This window comes from Argentina anserina, chromosome 3 (genome assembly GCF_933775445.1).
Source record: "Argentina anserina chromosome 3, drPotAnse1.1, whole genome shotgun sequence".
Taxonomy (NCBI): Eukaryota; Viridiplantae; Streptophyta; class Magnoliopsida; order Rosales; family Rosaceae; genus Argentina; species Argentina anserina.
In genome coordinates this window covers 7848276-7866863 of record NC_065874.1, presented here as the reverse complement: position 1 = coordinate 7866863, position 18588 = coordinate 7848276, and the positions used below count along the sequence as shown (strand labels likewise).

Below are 18588 nucleotides of genomic sequence, written 5' to 3'. Positions count from 1 at the left end.
CTACGTACGTACGTACAACTATGCCTAAACGTAAAATTGATTTGTACACTATTGGATTCTCTTATGTGCTAATGAACTCCTTGATATATGTAGTCTAGCGTACTGTTCGATCCGATGTCTGGCTACGCTAGCTTAATTTTGTGATTTCAGTTAAAGTGGCAGCTAAATAATTAATTGTCGTCTTGGTGGTGGAAGAGCTTCCCATGTTTGAGAAATTATAAGTGAACATATAGGCAAGGCATGATGACAGAAGAACATGCCTTAATTTGTATGCTTTCTTTTGATTTTTATTATATGGCTTTATGGCTTTATGGCTTTAACACCTCAAGCATGACATCAAATGAGTTGTAAATAACCAATTACATTAAGGGGGATCATGATTACACTCAGTCAGGGGTTCTGAGATCGTTACCGAAAGAACCTTTTGTGGTCTTTACTAACCGTCGCGAACAATATTCATCCCTTGACGAAAGTAGAACAACATTGGCCTGATATATCAACCTTGAAGGAGGAGCTTTTGATCATTTTATGCTTAAAGATATTCCATTTCTTCAATCCATTTTCAAATCCCATATCCCTTCCTAATAAACTATGTTTTGATTCAACCTCTTACCATAAGTAGGCACCCATTATCATGAATTCGATCTAGATCATTCATTCAGTCAAATATCTCTCTGCAACGAGAGAGAGAGAGAGAGAGAGAGAGAGAGAGAGAGAGAGAGAGAGAGAGAGAGAGCGAGAGAGGGTTTCTAAAGCCATGCAACCTTTCACACGATGATGATGATCATGTTAAGGGCAAGAGATAAAGCAAAGGTGGTAAATGGCAAAGGAGGAGATTGGGGATGGTGGGTTTGTCACTTGTGGAAGACTGTAGAAAGAATAGTTGGAGACTAGGGCTTTTAATAAATATAGGAGAGATTCCCGTAATGTCGGCTCTGTGTGTATCCATCTCTATCAATATCTATCATTTTAGTTTGTGCAGTAAAGACAAATGTTTAAGCTGCAGTTTAATAACCCTAAATTTCAAACAACATTTGAGTGGATTTGAATTCTTTAAAAATTGTGGAATTTAATTAGAATTGATGTGATTGGTTACGACGATAGGAAACGAGTAACGGATACGTTATCGTAACGTTTAATTCGAAAAACGTTACGTTTCCGAACGTTTATATCGACTTTTAATCCGTTGCTCGATTTCGAAAACTTCCTTCACGAGAGTTGTAGAGCTCGTCGATACGAGTTCGTGGATATGTGACGCGTTCTAATCGGACGACGTACGTAAAAGTTATTAACGATAGAAGTTGTTTCCGATTTTGGAAACAAGTATATAAGGACATTTTGGAGATTAGGGTTTCCATAATTGGAAAACCCTATCTCTCTCTTCACTTCCGCCTCCCTCCTTCATTCTCTCACTCTCTCGACTTTCTCTCTCTCTCTCCCTCACTCGGTTCTCTCCTCTCTCACCGATCGCTCCCTCCCTCTCCCTCTCACCGATCGCCCTCTCCCTCTCCCTCTCCCTCTCCCTCTCACCGATCGCTCTCTCCCTCTCCCTCTCACTCGAAACCTTGCGATTCTCCGTCGCCCAAACGCTCCACCGGTGAGACCAAGGCGTGGGACTGCATCACCATCATCTCTCCACATCCCTAGTGCCACCGGCGACAAATCGGCGATCAAAAACCACGATAGGTGCCGCCGCTGCTCACTACAAGGCCGCCGGCATCTCGAGCTCGCCAACGTCGTTTTTGACGATCCAGATGTCTGATTCGAGGTGAGGATTGGTATAGATGGGGTATGTGATTGATTTGTTGTTGTTTTTGGGTTGTTTTGTGGCGATCGGAGGAGTGGTGGAGGTGTTGAACACCGCCGCTTAAAGCGGCGCGTGTGGAAGCGTGGGGTGGTGCAGGGGCGGCCTAAGGCCGGAGGGAAGGAGAGGGGAGAAAATAGGAGGGATTTGAGGTAGCGGTGGCGCGATACGCGCCTTGGTTAGCCTCGGCGCGTGGGCCCCACGCGCGGCCGGCCGGAGGTGGCTCGTGTGCCACACGCGCCGCCGTGTGAGGCGGTGTAATTAGTTTTGACTGAAAGGGTATTTTGGTAATTTACTGTGTAACGGTAAATGTAAATGTAAATTTTATTTACTACGGTAAATGTAATTAATTTTTACCTTCGGTAAATGTAATTATAAATTACTTTCAGTAAATGTAAAAAGTAAATTGTAAAAGGGTAATTTAGTAAATTTTATTTACTGAGTTGTATTTACATTTAAATCGTACGTATACGTACAGAAATACGTATTATTATTTATACGTACAGAAATACGTATATAATATTTATACGTACAGAAATACGTATATAGTATTTATACGTACAGAAATACGTATTAATATTTATACGTACAGAAATACGTATTATTATTTATACGTACAGAAATACGTATTAATTGAGTATTGTACAGTAACCGTGAATAGTGAACAGTAACTTCGTATAAACCAAAATTGCTGAACAGTAACCGTATATTACTGTTTTGGCATTTAAAGGTTTACGAAACGATTCTAAATTCTTTTCTTATTCTTTTAAGGTGATCGTTAAATCGAGGAAAGGAATTAGCATCGCGAATTGTGGAATTACGCTCAAGTCAATAAGGTGAGTAAAATCTCACCGAATTTACGAATCTACCCTCGTGGTGATTCAACATTTTGCAAGTGTGTTTATCAAATGAATTATAACATGTATATAATTTAGTGGACTACATATATATAGTATAATGGTAATATGTACATAATATATATATAGTTCATTAAATTACGTACTGTTATTAATGCATTAAAAATAGTCATTTCGGTGACGGAAAATTGAGCATGTGTATGTGAGAATATTGTACGAAATTTTCAGGTGTTTATGAAATATGACATGTATAGGATATAGTGGACTATGTATATATTGTATAAATGGTAAATAAATACGAATATATATAGTTTGCTATATAATATACTGTTATGATTTTTATTGTGGTTATATCGTGAAAGTTTTAAAACGTACAATATGATGTGTGATTATTGTACGTGATTTTATCACGGAAAATGTGAATTATTGTGATTTGTCTTCGGACGTGATGTGTGGTACAATATGATGTGAGATTATTGTACATGTGAGGCAAGTCGGAACCTAGCCTTTGGCCGGGCGAAAGTTACGATACAGTTAGAGCTCTAGTCTGTCTGCCATAGTACTGCATGGAGGTAACGGGTGGTTATCTGCTCATGGGTACTCAGCTTGTTTTGGATGTTGGGTGACGGGTGGTTACCCAACATCAGCGGTATGCTAAGTGAGGGGTAACGGATGTGTACCAGCGCTCATTAGTTACCATTTTGTGGAAGTATTAGAGTAACCAGATGGGTTGCTCGTTTTCTCATGATTTTCTTTATACTGTGTTGATGTGGAGTTGTGTCTTTTATGAGACGAGAGTTATTTTAATATTTTACTCATACGAGCTGTAAAGCTTACCGGGTTTGTGTTGCAATCCCGGTGCACCAATTTCAATGGTGTAGGGGATACTTCCGCAGGTGCTGAGTAGTGGTGATTGAGTGACGACTCCGAAGACTCGAAGTCGATTGCATCCAGTCGTAGTGAGGTTCCAGCGTGGATTGTGTGTGTGATTTGATGTGATTTTATTTGTGAGGTTGTTGTGAGGATTATACAATTCCATTTGTTATATGTTGAATTATCATTTGGGTTTGTAATAATCGGCTTGACTGAGTTATATTTTAAACTCAGATGTGATCCGCTGCGACATTAAAATGATTTCGATTTCATTGAGGTTATTTTGTGTTTAACGATTTTAAGATATTGAGTTTTTAAGCTCGAAATTTTAGGGTCGTTACAGTTGGTATCAGAGCCAAAGTGTGTATTTGGCGATTATCAATATCATCCGGGAGCGATGATCCGACTGCAGGCGGGCACCCATCACATGCTCCTCGGTATTGATATGTCGTCGGGTACGCGAGAGTGTTAGGAGCCATACCTCACGGTTTGGTCCTCTAGGGAGTATTGTGATGATACTTCGATGATTCATTTGTTTTGGAATGTCATGTTATAATCTTTGGATCTGTTTTGGCTGAGTTCGAGATTTCTTGAGTATTGACTAAGTATATTGTTTTTGAAGGTGATGAACGGTGACAAGGGCCGAGGACAGGGCCGAGGACGGGCGAGAGGCCGAGGTCGAGGTAGGACCACAGGCCGAGTCCGCAACGTGGAGAACCTTTATGAGGAGGCTGCTCCACAGGTAGAGCAGGTAGGCCGAGGTCGAGGTAGGGCCACAGGTCGAGTCCGCAACGTGGAGAACCTCTATGAGGAGGCTGCTCCGCAGGAGGAGCAGGATGAGCCAGCTCCTGCGGTTAGAGATGACGGTCGAGTGTTGAAGCTGATCAAGGATATTAGTGCACTGTCAGCTCCGACATTTCATGGGGGACTAGATCACATGGTAGCTGACCATTGGATCGAGGGTATGGAGACTTATTTTGAGTTGATGGAGTGCACAGAGATTGAGAAGAGAAAGATAGCTACATTCTTTCTCAAGGGTGATGCTCTAGATTGGTGGAAGAGCATGAAACAGACTGTGGATGTGTCTACATTCACATGGGGAGATTTCACCACCATATTCCAAGAGAAGTATTTTCCAGCCTCAGTACAGGAGGACTTAGAGTTGGAGTTTCTGGCATTGGTACAGGGAGACATGACCATTAGAGAGTATGATGCTCGATTCTCGCAACTGTATCGGTATGTCAGGCCTATGGGTGCGACTGCTTTAGCTCAGAAGTATCTACGTGGGCTGAAACAAGAGTACAAGACCATGATATCAGTCCTTTGCCTGACTTCACGGGAGCAGATATTTGAGAGTGCTATGAGTTTGGAGCAAGCAGAGAAGACTCGAGCAGGTGATGTGGGGAACAGAGATGCGAAGGGGAAAGGCAAGGCAGTCTATACAGGCAGCGAGCACTCAGGACCGAAGGATAGGTCATGGAAGAGGCCAAGACCCCACTATCAGGCCCCGACAAGGGCACCACCCCTAGCTATCAGGGCAGCACCAGTCAGACCATTAGCAGCAGTGAGGTGTTATGGCTGCAATGAGATGGGACATTACGCCTCAGCATGTCCGAAACCGAAGAGAGGAGGGTGCCACCGGTGCGGGCAGGTGGGGCACATAGCTCGAGATTGTACCCGACCACTTCCGGGTAGACAGGAACGGCCGCAGAGACAGCTACCAGCAGGCCAAGCTAGAGTGTTCGCAGTGGGTCAGCGAGACACAGGAGTGGAAGGTACATTATCACTCTTTGACTACCTTGCTAGAGTGTTGTTTGATACGGGAGCATCGCATTCATTCATTGCTAGTTCAGTAGTGGAGATGCTAGGATTGATTCCTACACCTCTCGGGGACGCCTTATGTGTCACTTCACCCCTTGGAGTGTCACTTGAGTTAGAGACAATCTGCAAAGCTTGTCCTATATTGATTGGAAGTAGAGAGTTCTCTGCTTCGTTGATTGTGATTCCGGACCACACTTATGATGTGATCTTGGGGATTGATTGGTTGAGACCACAGCATGCTGTGATTGATTGTTTTGACATGGTAGTGTCCTTTCATAGACCTGGAGAGCCAGTGTTTCGTTATCGTTGCCTCAAGTCCGACAATGCCATGAGATCAGGAGTTTTGGCACATGTGGAGTCAGTGGATCAGGAAGTGACTATCACAGACATTGTGGTAGTATCTGAGTTTGGTGAAGTGTTCCAAGAGATACCGGGGCTACCTCCTCGAAGAGTGGTAGATTTCTGCATTGATTTAGTACCCGGTACAGCACCTGTGTCAAAGGCGCCATATAGAATGGGGCAGAATGAACTTAAGGAGCTGAAGGTGCAGATCGATGAGCTATTAGACCAAGGGTTCATTAGACCTAGCGTTTCACCTTGGGGAGCACCCGTTTTGTTCGTGAAGAAGAAAGATGGTTCTCTGCGGTTATGTGTGGACTACAGAGAACTGAACAAGGTGACCATCAAGAATAGGTATCCGTTACCTAGGATTGATGACTTGTTCGATCAGCTCAAGGGTGCTACAGTGTTCTCTAAGATTGATTTGAGATCCGGTTATCATCAACTCAGAGTGAAGGAAGAAGATATATCAAAGACAGCCTTCAGGACCCGGTATGGACATTATGAGTTTGTCGTCATGCCATTTGGTCTAACGAATGCACCAGCTGTCTTCATGAGTTTGATGAACCAAGTATTTAGCCCGTACTTGGATGAGTTTGTTGTGGTGTTTGTGGATGACATTCTGATATACTCCAAGACACAAGAAGAACATGTGGTGCATCTGAGAACAGTGTTGCAGACCTTGAAGGAGGCGAGACTGTATGCCAAGCTAGAGAAGTGTGAGTTCTGGAAAGAAGAGGTCAAATTCCTTGGTCATGTTGTCTCAAAAGATGGAGTACTAGTGGACCCAGCAAAGGTACAGGCAGTGAAGAATTGGAGTCGTCCAAAGAACCCTACAGAGATACGTAGTTTCCTTGGGTTGGCAGGTTACTACAGGAGGTTTATCGAGGGGTTTTCTAGTATCGCATCTTCATTGACCAAGTTGACCAAGAAAGATACTCCGTTTGTGTGGACGGATGCATGTGAGGAAGCATTCAACAAACTAAAGACTAGACTGACCACAGCTCCAGTGTTGACGATTCCCTCTAGTGGTGGGGGCTATGTCATTTACAGTGATGCTTCACTCCAGGGTTTGGGTTGTGTGTTGATGCAGCATGGAGGAGTCGTTGCATATGGCTCGAGACAGTTGAAGATTCATGAGAAGAATTATCCAACACACGACCTAGAGCTTGCGGCAGTTGTATTTGCCCTGAAGATTTGGAGACATTACTTGTATGGTGAGAAATTTCAACTCTTTTCAGATCATAAGAGTTTGAAGTACTTGTTCTCACAGAAGGAGCTGAATATGAGGCAGAGGAGGTGGATGGAACTCCTCAAGGACTATGACTTCACATTAGAGTACCACCCGGGGAAGGCAAATGTGGTGGCGGATGCCTTGAGCAGAAAACCGAGAGGCGTGGTAGCTTCGCTTATGGTCCAGGAATGGTTCATGCTAGAAGCTGCATCAGAGTTTGATTTGGTACCATCGGGAGGAGAACCAAGGGTGTTTCTTGGTAGTGTCACAGTGCAACCCACATTGATCACGAGGATCATACGGGGTCAGGCGCAGGATAGACACTCACGAGCTAAGTTGGCGGATCTTGTAGTTGATACGCTTGATGAGTGTCCTTCTGAGTGGAGAGTTGGACCCGATGGAGGGTTGAGGTTTGGGGCAAGGTTGTGTGTCCCAGATTGTGATGATCTTCGGGAGGAGGTTCTTCGTACGGCACATCGTTCACGCTATACCGTCTATCCAGGGAACACCAAGATGTACAAGGATCTATGCAGACAATTCTGGTGGAACGGTATGAAGAAAGACGTAGCAGAGTTTGTATCGAAGTGCCTTACATGTCAGCAAGTGAAAGCAGAACATCAACGACCAGCTGGCATGTTGAAACCACTGACTATTCATCTTTGGAAGTGGGAGCAGATATCTATGGATTTTGTGACCGGGTTGCCTAGATCGAAGAAGGGTCACGATGCCATATGGGTGATTGTCGATCGATTGACAAAGTCGGCTCATTTTCTCCCAGTGTCGATGAAGTACTCCGTGGACGTGCTTGGGAAACTATATGTGGATGAAGTAGTGAGACTTCATGGTGCTCCAGTCTCTATTGTTTCCGATAGAGATGCGCGTTTCACTTCGAAGTTCTGGGGTGGTTTGCAGAAGGCGATGGGCACTACCTTGGATATGAGTACAGCTTTTCACCCTCAGACGGATGGACAGACAGAAAGGGTGAATCAGGTGATGGAAGACATGTTGAGAGCATGTGTGTTGGATTTCAAGGGTAGCTGGGAAGATCATTTGAGATTAATTGAGTTTGCCTACAACAACAGCTACCATTCTAGCATTGGCATGGCACCGTATGAGGCACTTTATGGTAGACCATGTCGATCTCCGATCTGTTGGGCCGAAGTTGGTGATGAGGCACTGATGGGCCCAGAGGTAGTTCAGGAAACCACTGAGAAGATCTCGATTATTCGGGATAGAATCCGGACCGCTCAGAGTAGACAGAAGAGCTATGCAGACCTGAAGAGGAGACATGTGGAGTTTGAGATTGGTGATCATGTGTTCTTGAAGGTTTCACCTATGAGGGGTGTAGTGAGATTCGGCAAGAAGGGAAAATTGGCACCGAGGTATGTTGGGCCTTTTGAGATACATGAAAAGGTGGGCGAACTAGCATATCGACTAGCCTTGCCTACTAGCATGTCGGGCGTTCACAACGTCTTCCACATCTCCATGCTGAGGAAGTATGTACCAGATGAGTCACATGTGATCGATCATAGCACCATTGAAGTGAAGGAAAATGCTACATTTGTTGTCGAGCCGGTTCGTATCCTGGATAGATCCACAAAGAAGCTACGGAGGAGGGAAGTTGGGCTGGTCAAGGTGTTGTGGAGTCACCATGATGAGGGTGATGCATCTTGGGAGCTAGAGTCAGACATGATGACTAGATATCCACAGTTGTTTGTTGAGTGAGCTTGAATTTCGGGACGAAATTCCTTTAAGGGGGGTAGATTGTAATAACCCTAAATTTCAAACAACATTTGAGTGGATTTGAATTCTTTAAAAATTGTGGAATTTAATTAGAATTGATGTGATTGGTTACGACGATAGGAAACGAGTAACGGATACGTTATCGTAACGTTTAATTCGAAAAACGTTACGTTTCCGAACGTTTATATCGACTTTTAATCCGTTGCTCGATTTCGAAAACTTCCTTCACGAGAGTTGTAGAGCTCGTCGATACGAGTTCGTGGATATGTGACGCGTTCTAATCGGACGACGTACGTAAAAGTTATTAACGATAGAAGTTGTTTCCGATTTTGGAAACAAGTATATAAGGACATTTTGGAGATTAGGGTTTCTATAATTGGAAAACCCTATCTCTCTCTTCACTTCCGCCTCCCTCCTTCATTCTCTCACTCTCTCGACTTTCTCTCTCTCTCTCCCTCACTCGGTTCTCTCCTCTCTCACCGATCGCTCCCTCCCTCTCCCTCTCACCGATCGCCCTCTCCCTCTCCCTCTCCCTCTCACCGATCGCTCTCTCCCTCTCCCTCTCACCCGAAACCTTGCGATTCTCCGTCGCCCAAACGCTCCACCGGTGAGACCAAGGCGTGGGACTGCATCACCATCATCTCTCCACATCCCTAGTGCCACCGGCGACAAATCGGCGATCAAAAACCACGATAGGTGCCGCCGCTGCTCACTACAAGGCCGCCGGCATCTCGAGCTCGCCAACGTCGTTTTTGACGATCCAGATGTCTGATTCGAGGTGAGGATTGGTATAGATGGGGTATGTGATTGATTTGTTGTTGTTTTTGGGTTGTTTTGTGGCGATCGGAGGAGTGGTGGAGGTGTTGAACACCGCCGCTTAAAGCGGCGCGTGTGGAAGCGTGGGGTGGTGCAGGGGCGGCCTAAGGCCGGAGGGAAGGAGAGGGGAGAAAATAGGAGGGATTTGAGGTAGCGGTGACGCGATACGCGCCTTGGTTAGCCTCGGCGCGTGGGCCCCACGCGCGGCCGGCCGGAGGTGGCTCGTGTGCCACACGCGCCGCCGTGTGAGGCGGTGTAATTAGTTTTGACTGAAAGGGTATTTTGGTAATTTACTGTGTAACAGTAAATGTAAATGTAAATTTTATTTACTACGGTAAATGTAATTAATTTTTACCTTCGGTAAATGTAATTATAAATTACTTTCAGTAAATGTAAAAAGTAAATTGTAAAAGGGTAATTTAGTAAATTTTATTTACTGAGTTGTATTTACATTTAAATCGTACGTATACGTACAGAAATACGTATTATTATTTATACGTACAGAAATACGTATATAATATTTATACGTACAGAAATACGTATATAATATTTATACGTACAGAAATACGTATATAGTATTTATACGTACAGAAATACGTATTAATATTTATACGTACAGAAATACGTATTATTATTTATACGTACAGAAATACGTATTAATTGAGTATTGTACAGTAACCGTGAATAGTGAACAGTAACTTCGTATAAACCAAAATTGCTGAACAGTAACCGTATATTACTGTTTTGGCATTTAAAGGTTTACGAAACGATTCTAAATTCTTTTCTTATTCTTTTAAGGTGATCGTTAAATCGAGAAAAGGAATTAGCATCGCGAATTGTGGAATTACGCTCAAGTCAATAAGGTGAGTAAAATCTCACCGAATTTACGAATCTACCCTCGTGGTGATTCAACATTTTGCAAGTGTGTTTATCAAATGAATTATAACATGTATATAATTTAGTGGACTACATATATATAGTATAATGGTAATATGTACATAATATATATATAGTTCATTAAATTACGTACTGTTATTAATGCATTAAAAATAGTCATTTCGGTGACGGAAAATTGAGCATGTGTATGTGAGAATATTGTACGAAATTTTCAGGTGTTTATGAAATATGACATGTATAGGATATAGTGGACTATGTATATATTGTATAAATGGTAAATAAATACGAATATATATAGTTTGCTATATAATATACTGTTATGATTTATATTGTGGTTATATCGTGAAAGTTTTAAAACGTACAATATGATGTGTGATTATTGTACGTGATTTTATCACGGAAAATGTGAATTATTGTGATTTGTCTTCGGACGTGATGTGTGGTACAATATGATGTGAGATTATTGTACATGTGAGGCAAGTCGGAACCTAGCCTTTGGCCGGGCGAAAGTTACGATACAGTTAGAGCTCTAGTTTGTCTGCCATAGTACTGCATGGAGGTAACGGGTGGTTATCTGCTCATGGGTACTCAGCTTGTTTTGGATGTTGGGTGGCGGGTGGTTACCCAACATCAGCGGTATGCTAAGTGAGGGGTAACGGATGTGTACCAGCGCTCATTAGTTACCATTTTGTGGAAGTATTAGAGTAACCAGATGGGTTGCTCGTTTTCTCATGATTTTCTTTATACTGTGTTGATGTGGAGTTGTGTCTTTTATGAGACGAGAGTTATTTTAATATTTTACTCATACGAACTGTAAAGCTTACCGGGTTTGTGTTGCAATCCCGGTGCACCAATTTCAATGGTGTAGGGGATACTTCCGCAGGTGCTGAGTAGTGGTGATTGAGTGACGACTCCGAAGACTCGAAGTCGATTGCATCCAGTCGTGGTGAGGTTCCAGCGTGGATTGTGTGTGTGATTTGATGTGATTTTATTTGTGAGGTTGTTGTGAGGATTATACAATTCCATTTGTTATATGTTGAATTATCATTTGGGTTTGTAATAATCGGCTTGACTGAGTTATATTTTAAACTCAGATGTGATCCGCTGCGACATTAAAATGATTTCGATTTCATTGAGGTTATTTTGTGTTTAACGATTTTAAGATATTGAGTTTTTAAGCTCGAAATTTTAGGGTCGTTACATGCAGATTCTTTCTTTTTATCCCAGCACCAATGAGATCGATGTAGCTTTCATGTGAGTTCTGGTCCTTCTGGTTCTGGGAGCGAATTGAAGCCTCCTAGCCTATCCCTCCGAGGACACATCCTGTCATTCGCTCATCAGTAACTGGAACAGCTTTAGTTATGTATATCAGCTTGAAGAAAGTTGGGACCAACTCAAAATCTGAGAGCTTCGTACCCTGCACTTTGCAGCCGCAACTAATAAGGAACTCGATTTAAGACTAGTTCCAGTCCAATTGTAACTACAAACTTTTCCAGATAAATTCTTTGACCGAATTACAGGTTATAACTGTATATGAACAAAAGGATCCACATTCTTGTGCTGATAAACAAATAAATGAGATAGTTTGACACACAGTAGTCCAAAATACATCTAATTAACTAAAGTTAAGTTAGTTCATTAATTAAATTCCGCTTCACACTAAATCTAATTATCATAAAAGTTAACTGTGGAGTGTGAGAGATGTGATGATCTGAGATTAAATATTAACATAGCGTTGAGAACTTGTGAAAAATCTCCGGTTTTGTCACTTTATAGAAATAATTACGACATTATTGATCCCTTTAATAACATTAATTTTGTTAGCATGACAATGAGTCGATCAATGAGCGAGAATTTTCAACAAATGAGGTGCAATGTAAAGAGCTCAACATACTTGAAGACTCAAGAGAAAATAGTGGTAGTAGCTACGGAGCTACTTATCACCTCTGTGTGATTGCCTACGTACCAAAACTTACCGAGTAAAGATCTATGTGCAAAAACAATTTCATTGCTGATGCGCTCTCAATCGATCTTAAGTTGCTCTTCAGAGTTTGTAGATCTTTGATGCGACACCTCCTTGTAGTGAGTATCTTCTGCTTGAGCAGCCTGACGATTGATGTAGTAGCTAGCAATTTATGTGTTTTTTTTTTTTTTTTGAAGAGGAGCATTATATTTTCTGTTCATGCAGTTCTCTGGTTTGCTTTAATTTGGCGTGTGACAGGTTATCAATGTTGGTCTGGAGGTTAAAGTGTCAACCCCAATTTAGCTTGGGTCAGTGAAGTCCAATCAAGGTGCTTTTCTTCTCGACTGAGGAACCATTTGAAGAAAAACAAACATGTCGATTCTGTTGAAGAGCCAGACATGGAGGTGGATAGTGACCAAGACTCGCGACTCCAAGCCCTTCTTTTTTACCTTCGCCACCATCTGCGGTGTCATTCCTGGCATTATCGGCTACTTCGTTATGCAGACCACCAACTCCGGAAACCAAGAGCTTGAGGCTCAACTTCGCCGAAAAGCCCGGCCTGACACTGTGGTATGCTTCCTTTTGTTCCAATTTGAGTTTTGGGAGTTGATAGTTGGAGTTATGGGTTTTACTCCTACTCATTACAGCCTAAAAATAATGCACACTTGATATGTTTTGATTGTTGAAAGAGGAGAGGAACATACCACACCCCAGGAATGGTTGTTGGGTTGTGTGATGGTTGCTGGTTGGGCTTGATTATAAACTTGTTGGTGAATTTTAACCTGTGTGATGGGTTTTCTTAGTGATGGATTTTGTAAAGTCGAACTATTTTGATTGTGAATGATATCCTTTTTAAGACTGTTAAGGATGATATGATCGTATCAGTCTGGTGATTTTTGCGTACTGGGATATGTGGCAAACTGCCGTAATGTCTGGGAATTGGCATAGGTGTAGGAAAATGGAACCAATTGAAGAAACAACACTTCTTCAATATATGTTTGAGTTAGTTCAGCGAAGACTATGATTGACCTTTACATTTATAGAAGCCCACCACCATACTCTATTGCTTGCGGCCTCATATTTTGCTTTCTGATTTCCCCCATCTGGGCTTGTGACAATTAAATGTCTTTACTTTGATGCTGCAGTTACGTATTGCTTAGTTTTATGTGTCCGTGATGTCTTTTTTGGTCTATGATTATCCTAGTTGTTTCGAAGGCTACAGTATTTAATGGACTTCCGTCTCTGTTGTTTTGTATTGGTACTTTCTTTCTCATAGAGAAATGTAGACAGTCTATTGCTCAAACTGTGAATCAGATGATGGGGCAAACAAATAAAGAAAGATTGGCAGAATTCCTAGGGGAGCTGCAGCGGAAAGAGAACACAAACGACCGCTATGTTGCTGCACTGAAAGGAGAAACATTGACTAGGAATCCATACGTGAGAATTCAACCAATTCCAAAGGAGAGCACCACAGGAGCTGACAAGGAAAAGAAGTAGATTTTAATCTCATCCACTACCAACATGAATGTTTTATGTCTTGAAGGTATCTGTAAGTCTCTTTAGAAGAATGATGCAATGGATGTTACTGTTTTCTGATGCTATGCAACGGCTGGTTGGCTGTGGTTTGTTTGATGAATACTTTTTTTGATGAAGAACAAGTACTTTGTTTTCAGATGTTTCTATGTAATAGTGGATGTAGTTGTGCAGATCAACCATCTATTAGTGGAAGTGGTGTCTGTATTCAATTGATTTTGCAGCAAAAGGAAGTGCCAACATGAATAAATGTTTCCAGCCACGATGAGATGTTCTCCTCAATATTCATTGGCTTGATTTGGAATTTGTTTCCTTTACCAGTTAGAAGAGCTATGTTTTGAAAGATGTCTTCTTGTCTATTATATAGGCATATAGCATTATACAGCACACCATCTGTTGTATATCTCTATCTCCTTGTATAAACTGAGGCTCTACTTCAGGTGTCATAAGATTTACCAGACTATGCGATGCCTATAGCACCCTTTTAGAATAAGAAAAAAGAATTGTGCATACATTTCAATCCAAGATAATTTTGACGTTCATTTCAAACTGATACAATACACTGGATATACTCGTGTTGTCTACAGATTGGTCTTGCGGTCCAATCTTCTGTATAGGCATAGAGGCTTCCGCAGAAATCTGTTCTTGAACTCCATCTACACATGTTCTTTATCATTTTCTTCATCCCCAACAATGTGAACTCGGACCTCCGCCGCTCTAGGCCTCTAGCAACACAAAAACTGACCTCAACTCCTCCACCAAGGTGATTTCATCCTTGTTTTGATTGAACTGGGTGAATGCCTCCATTACTTCATTGATGGAGGAGGGTGCTTCTTCCCCTGTTTGAGTTGAGACCTATAATTTATAACAGAATGACCAAGTACAAAGGTTAATATAGAAAAAGAGAAAAAACATGACACCAAATCATAAACTTCTCCAGAGTTTCAGCTCAAAACTCACCATCAGTTACTGAGTTCAGTGTCTTAGAAAAATGTTAGCTAGACAAAGTCAGTCTCTAGTTCCACCAACCGAAGCGTTCAAGTTCCTAAGCTTCTTCACTGGTGTTAGAACATACACAAAACCCCATTACAGAAACTCTTACGACTACACAGACCTGCTTCAACTCTGCAGAAACACCAACTCACTCAAGAAACTCCACGCCCAGATCATACTATCAGGCGTACACCAAAACCCATTCGTCGCTTCAAAGCTAGTAGGCAAGTACGTGGAGCACAGCAGCTCATGTATGAAAGAAGCACGGAAGGTGTTCGATGAATTGACTGAGAGAGACGTGTTTGTATGGAACATGCTCATTCAGGGCTATGCAAATGTTGGGCCTTTTAGTGAAGCAATCAAAATGTGTAATCAAATGAGGCTGAGTGGTTTACCTCCTAATCAATACACGTACCCTTTTGTGCTCAAGGCTTGTGGAGCAATGAGAGATGGAAAACAGGGGCGGGTTGTTCATGGGCAGGTGATGAAGTCTGGGCTTGAGTTGCAAGTGTTTGTGGGGAATGCTCTTGTGGCAATGTATTCCAAGTGTGGAGAAGTTGAGGTATCGAGGAGAGTGTTCGATGAATTGCCTCAGAAAGATCTTGTTAGTTGGAATTCCCTGATTTCAGGGTATGCCACGAATGGTTGTCCGAATGCAGCTATTCAGATATTTCGTGCAATGCTGCAGGATGGTGCTAATGCAAGCTTACTTGAACATGCCACTCTGGTTTCCGTGCTCCCGGCTTGTGTTGATGCATCTGCTATTGAAGTGGGGTTTTGGATTCATCTTTACGTTGTGAAGTCGGGTATAGAAATTGATTCTGCTTTGGGTAGTGCTCTCGTGACAATGTATGCAAATTGTGGTCGTGTGGGAGTTTCCAGAGTTATCTTTGATCGAGTTAGTGACAAGACTGTGGTGCTTTGGAGTACCATGATGCGGGGCTATGGAATGCACGGGCACACAGATGAGGTGCTCCAAATGTTTACGCAGTTTGAGGAGTCCGGCTTAGACCCAGATGCTGTTATGTTATTGTGTTTGTTGTCCACTTGTAGTCACGCAGGGATGGTTGCCAAAGGCTTGGAAATCTTCGAGAAAATGGAAAAGTACGGGGTAGAGAAAAATGAGAAGCATTATGCTTGCATTGTAGACCTTCTGGGAAGAGCTGGTTTACTTGACAGGGCGGTTACGTTTATTGAAAGCATGCCCATACGGGCAGGGAAAGATGTATATGGTGCATTACTTGGAGCTTGTAGGATACACAATAACATAAAACTTGCCGAAGAAACTGCGGAAAGATTGTTTGTTTTGGATCCTGAAAATGCTGGGAGGTATATTCTTTTGGCCAGCATGTACGAAGATGCTGGGCGATGGGAAGATGCAGCTAGAGTAAGGAGGCTTATCAGAGATAAGAACATCAAGAAACCTACTGGACATAGTTCAATTGAGGTGGAATGTATTTATCACACGTTTGGAGCTGATGATGAGTCTCACCCATATACGAATCAGATATTCGACACATTGGAGAGATTGGATGGGATTATGGAAGAAGATATAGACTTATAGTAATGGTCTAATCGGATTAATTAGTGTCCTTAGAAGAGGCAAAGCAATTGTGCTGGATACCTTAGTTTAGAGCCATGTCGTACGACAAGTATGTACTCTGAAACTTTACAGAACTTTATTCTCTGTGCAAATTAAAAAGGAAATTGTAGTTAGATCAGATGAACCACCTGCGCAACTTGATAAAACTTATTTTATTTTTAATTTTTTGAAATAAAGTTATTCTCTTGAATCTCTTCAATCTTTGCAAATAGATCTATCTGAAGTTCTGAACAGAACTTTTATTAAAATGTAGTTCTTGCTAGTTTTTCCATATGTAGGTCTGTCTTTTGTAGTTGAGTTGCTCTGTTAGTTGTTTCTCTGGGTAGCTGATAATTCTTAACAGGCCATTGTTCGTTGATAGGTAGGTGGGTACTGTGAAACTTAGAACCAACTTTGGTAGGTTCTAATCTCTTAGCTGTGCCAGTGTAACAGCTTCAGGAACTCAGACCCTGCTAATATTTTCCGTCAACACCTCCTAAATTCAAAAGATTCCTTCAGTTTCTTAAGATTAATTGTGTTACTTGTCATGGAACATAGATGACGAGAATATAACTTGTATAGTTGGATGTGATTAGACCGCCCCTATTCTCCTCCTTTCTTCCCTCTCTTCCTCCGGCCTCACGCCGCCTCCTACCCCCTCCACACACCCACACGCGCCGCCTAAGGCGGCGGTAACCTCCCCTCCTCCTCCACCTCTGATCTCTCACCAAAACACCACAAATCAACCCAAAAATTCAACAACATCACAACAACCAACCTCACCTCAATTCAAGCTCAAAAACCACCGGAGATGGCCTTGACTGCAGCGGAGGAAAAACACAGAAGTTGGCGGCTTCGCGGCGGTGTGAGAGGGTGCGTCGACTGCGGGGGGTGGTGCGACGCTTCCTAGGCCGGCGGTGAGAGAGAGAGGAAGAGAGAGAGAGAGAGGAAGAGAGAGAGGGAGGCGGGTGAGAGGAGAGAGAGAGCGGTTTCCAATAATGGAAATCCTAATCTGAAAAATGTCATTTTATACTCGTTTCCAAAATCGGAAACTAACTTCCGACGTTAATAACTTCTAAGTCCGACGTCCGATTCAAACGCGTGACGTGTCCACGAACTCGTATCGAAGAGCTCTACAACTTTCGTGAATGAAGTTTTCACAAACGAGCGACGAAGAAAAAGTGTGCTGATCACATATTTAACTGGTTAAGGAGAAGACGACTTTCTAAAGAGTTTGCTTGCAGATGAGAGTAGAACATATACTGTCGGGTGTCTACTACGTCTGGTATGTGAGTGGTGATCATTGAGGGGAATTTTCTCGTGAGATGAAGTATCTAACCGTTGATATATATATATATATATATATATATATATATATATTATGGCAGTATTCAGGCCGGGCGGGCCTATGTGCTAAAATATATAAGCTCAACCCGACTCATTACAATAACTGATTCGGACTTTTCGGCCTATTTGTCACCTCTAAGTAGGAGGTTATACACTTAAATGATACTTTTATATTCCAAAAAAACAATACAAAAAAATTGATGAATCAAGTAAGATAAAAGCTAAGATTAACATAAGAACGATAAGATTAAACTAAAATTTAGAATATCTACTATTTTTAGTTTAACCTTGATCAAGATTTGTCTATCATGAAGATCTGTATGGTATGCAAATCAAATCATCACCATTTAAATTTTATAAAGTTAGATCTCGTGGTCCTTCATTACACCTCTTTCTCCATTTTTTGGTATGTTTTTTTCTTTACTCACACATAACAACAGATCTACATACTATGTTGATATGCATGTTAGAATTTTCCTTGTTATCTTGAATCACTAATAAAAAAAGTTATCATAGAATCTACCACATTTTAGTGAACTAACTACATAGAAGCTAGCCACTTTATGTGGGAGTTGGTGTCGCCCATAAATTTTATCTTAATGTTGAGATGGTCTATAGGTGGTTTACCACAAATCGTAAAAGATTTAAAGCAAATGTACACTAAGTTCTTTAGTACTGAAAGTCTCAAATATATGTTCATTTAAAACCTTAAAATCATTGATGTTGAATAAACATCTTCTACATCTATGACTTGTTATCTTGGGAAACATGTACGTGCAGGATAAG

The 18588-nt window shown here is 41.9% G+C and overlaps 2 protein-coding genes across 2 annotated transcripts; both read left to right on the top strand.

The window, feature by feature from the left end:
• Nucleotides 1–12685: 12685 nt before the first annotated feature.
• On the top strand, nt 12686–14143 carry LOC126788645 (uncharacterized). Its single transcript, XM_050514653.1, has 2 exons — nt 12686–12917; nt 13662–14143. Exons 1-2 carry the CDS (start codon nt 12720–12722, stop codon nt 13842–13844), a joined length of 381 nt encoding a protein of 126 aa, XP_050370610.1. The 5' UTR covers nt 12686–12719; the 3' UTR covers nt 13845–14143.
• A 438-nt stretch (nt 14144–14581) lies between these two features.
• On the top strand, nt 14582–16437 carry LOC126786950 (pentatricopeptide repeat-containing protein At3g46790, chloroplastic-like). The gene has a single exon (XM_050512902.1). The coding sequence runs from the start codon at nt 14872–14874 to the stop codon at nt 16435–16437; it is 1566 nt and encodes a 521-aa protein (XP_050368859.1). The 5' UTR covers nt 14582–14871.
• Nucleotides 16438–18588: the final 2151 nt, after the last annotated feature.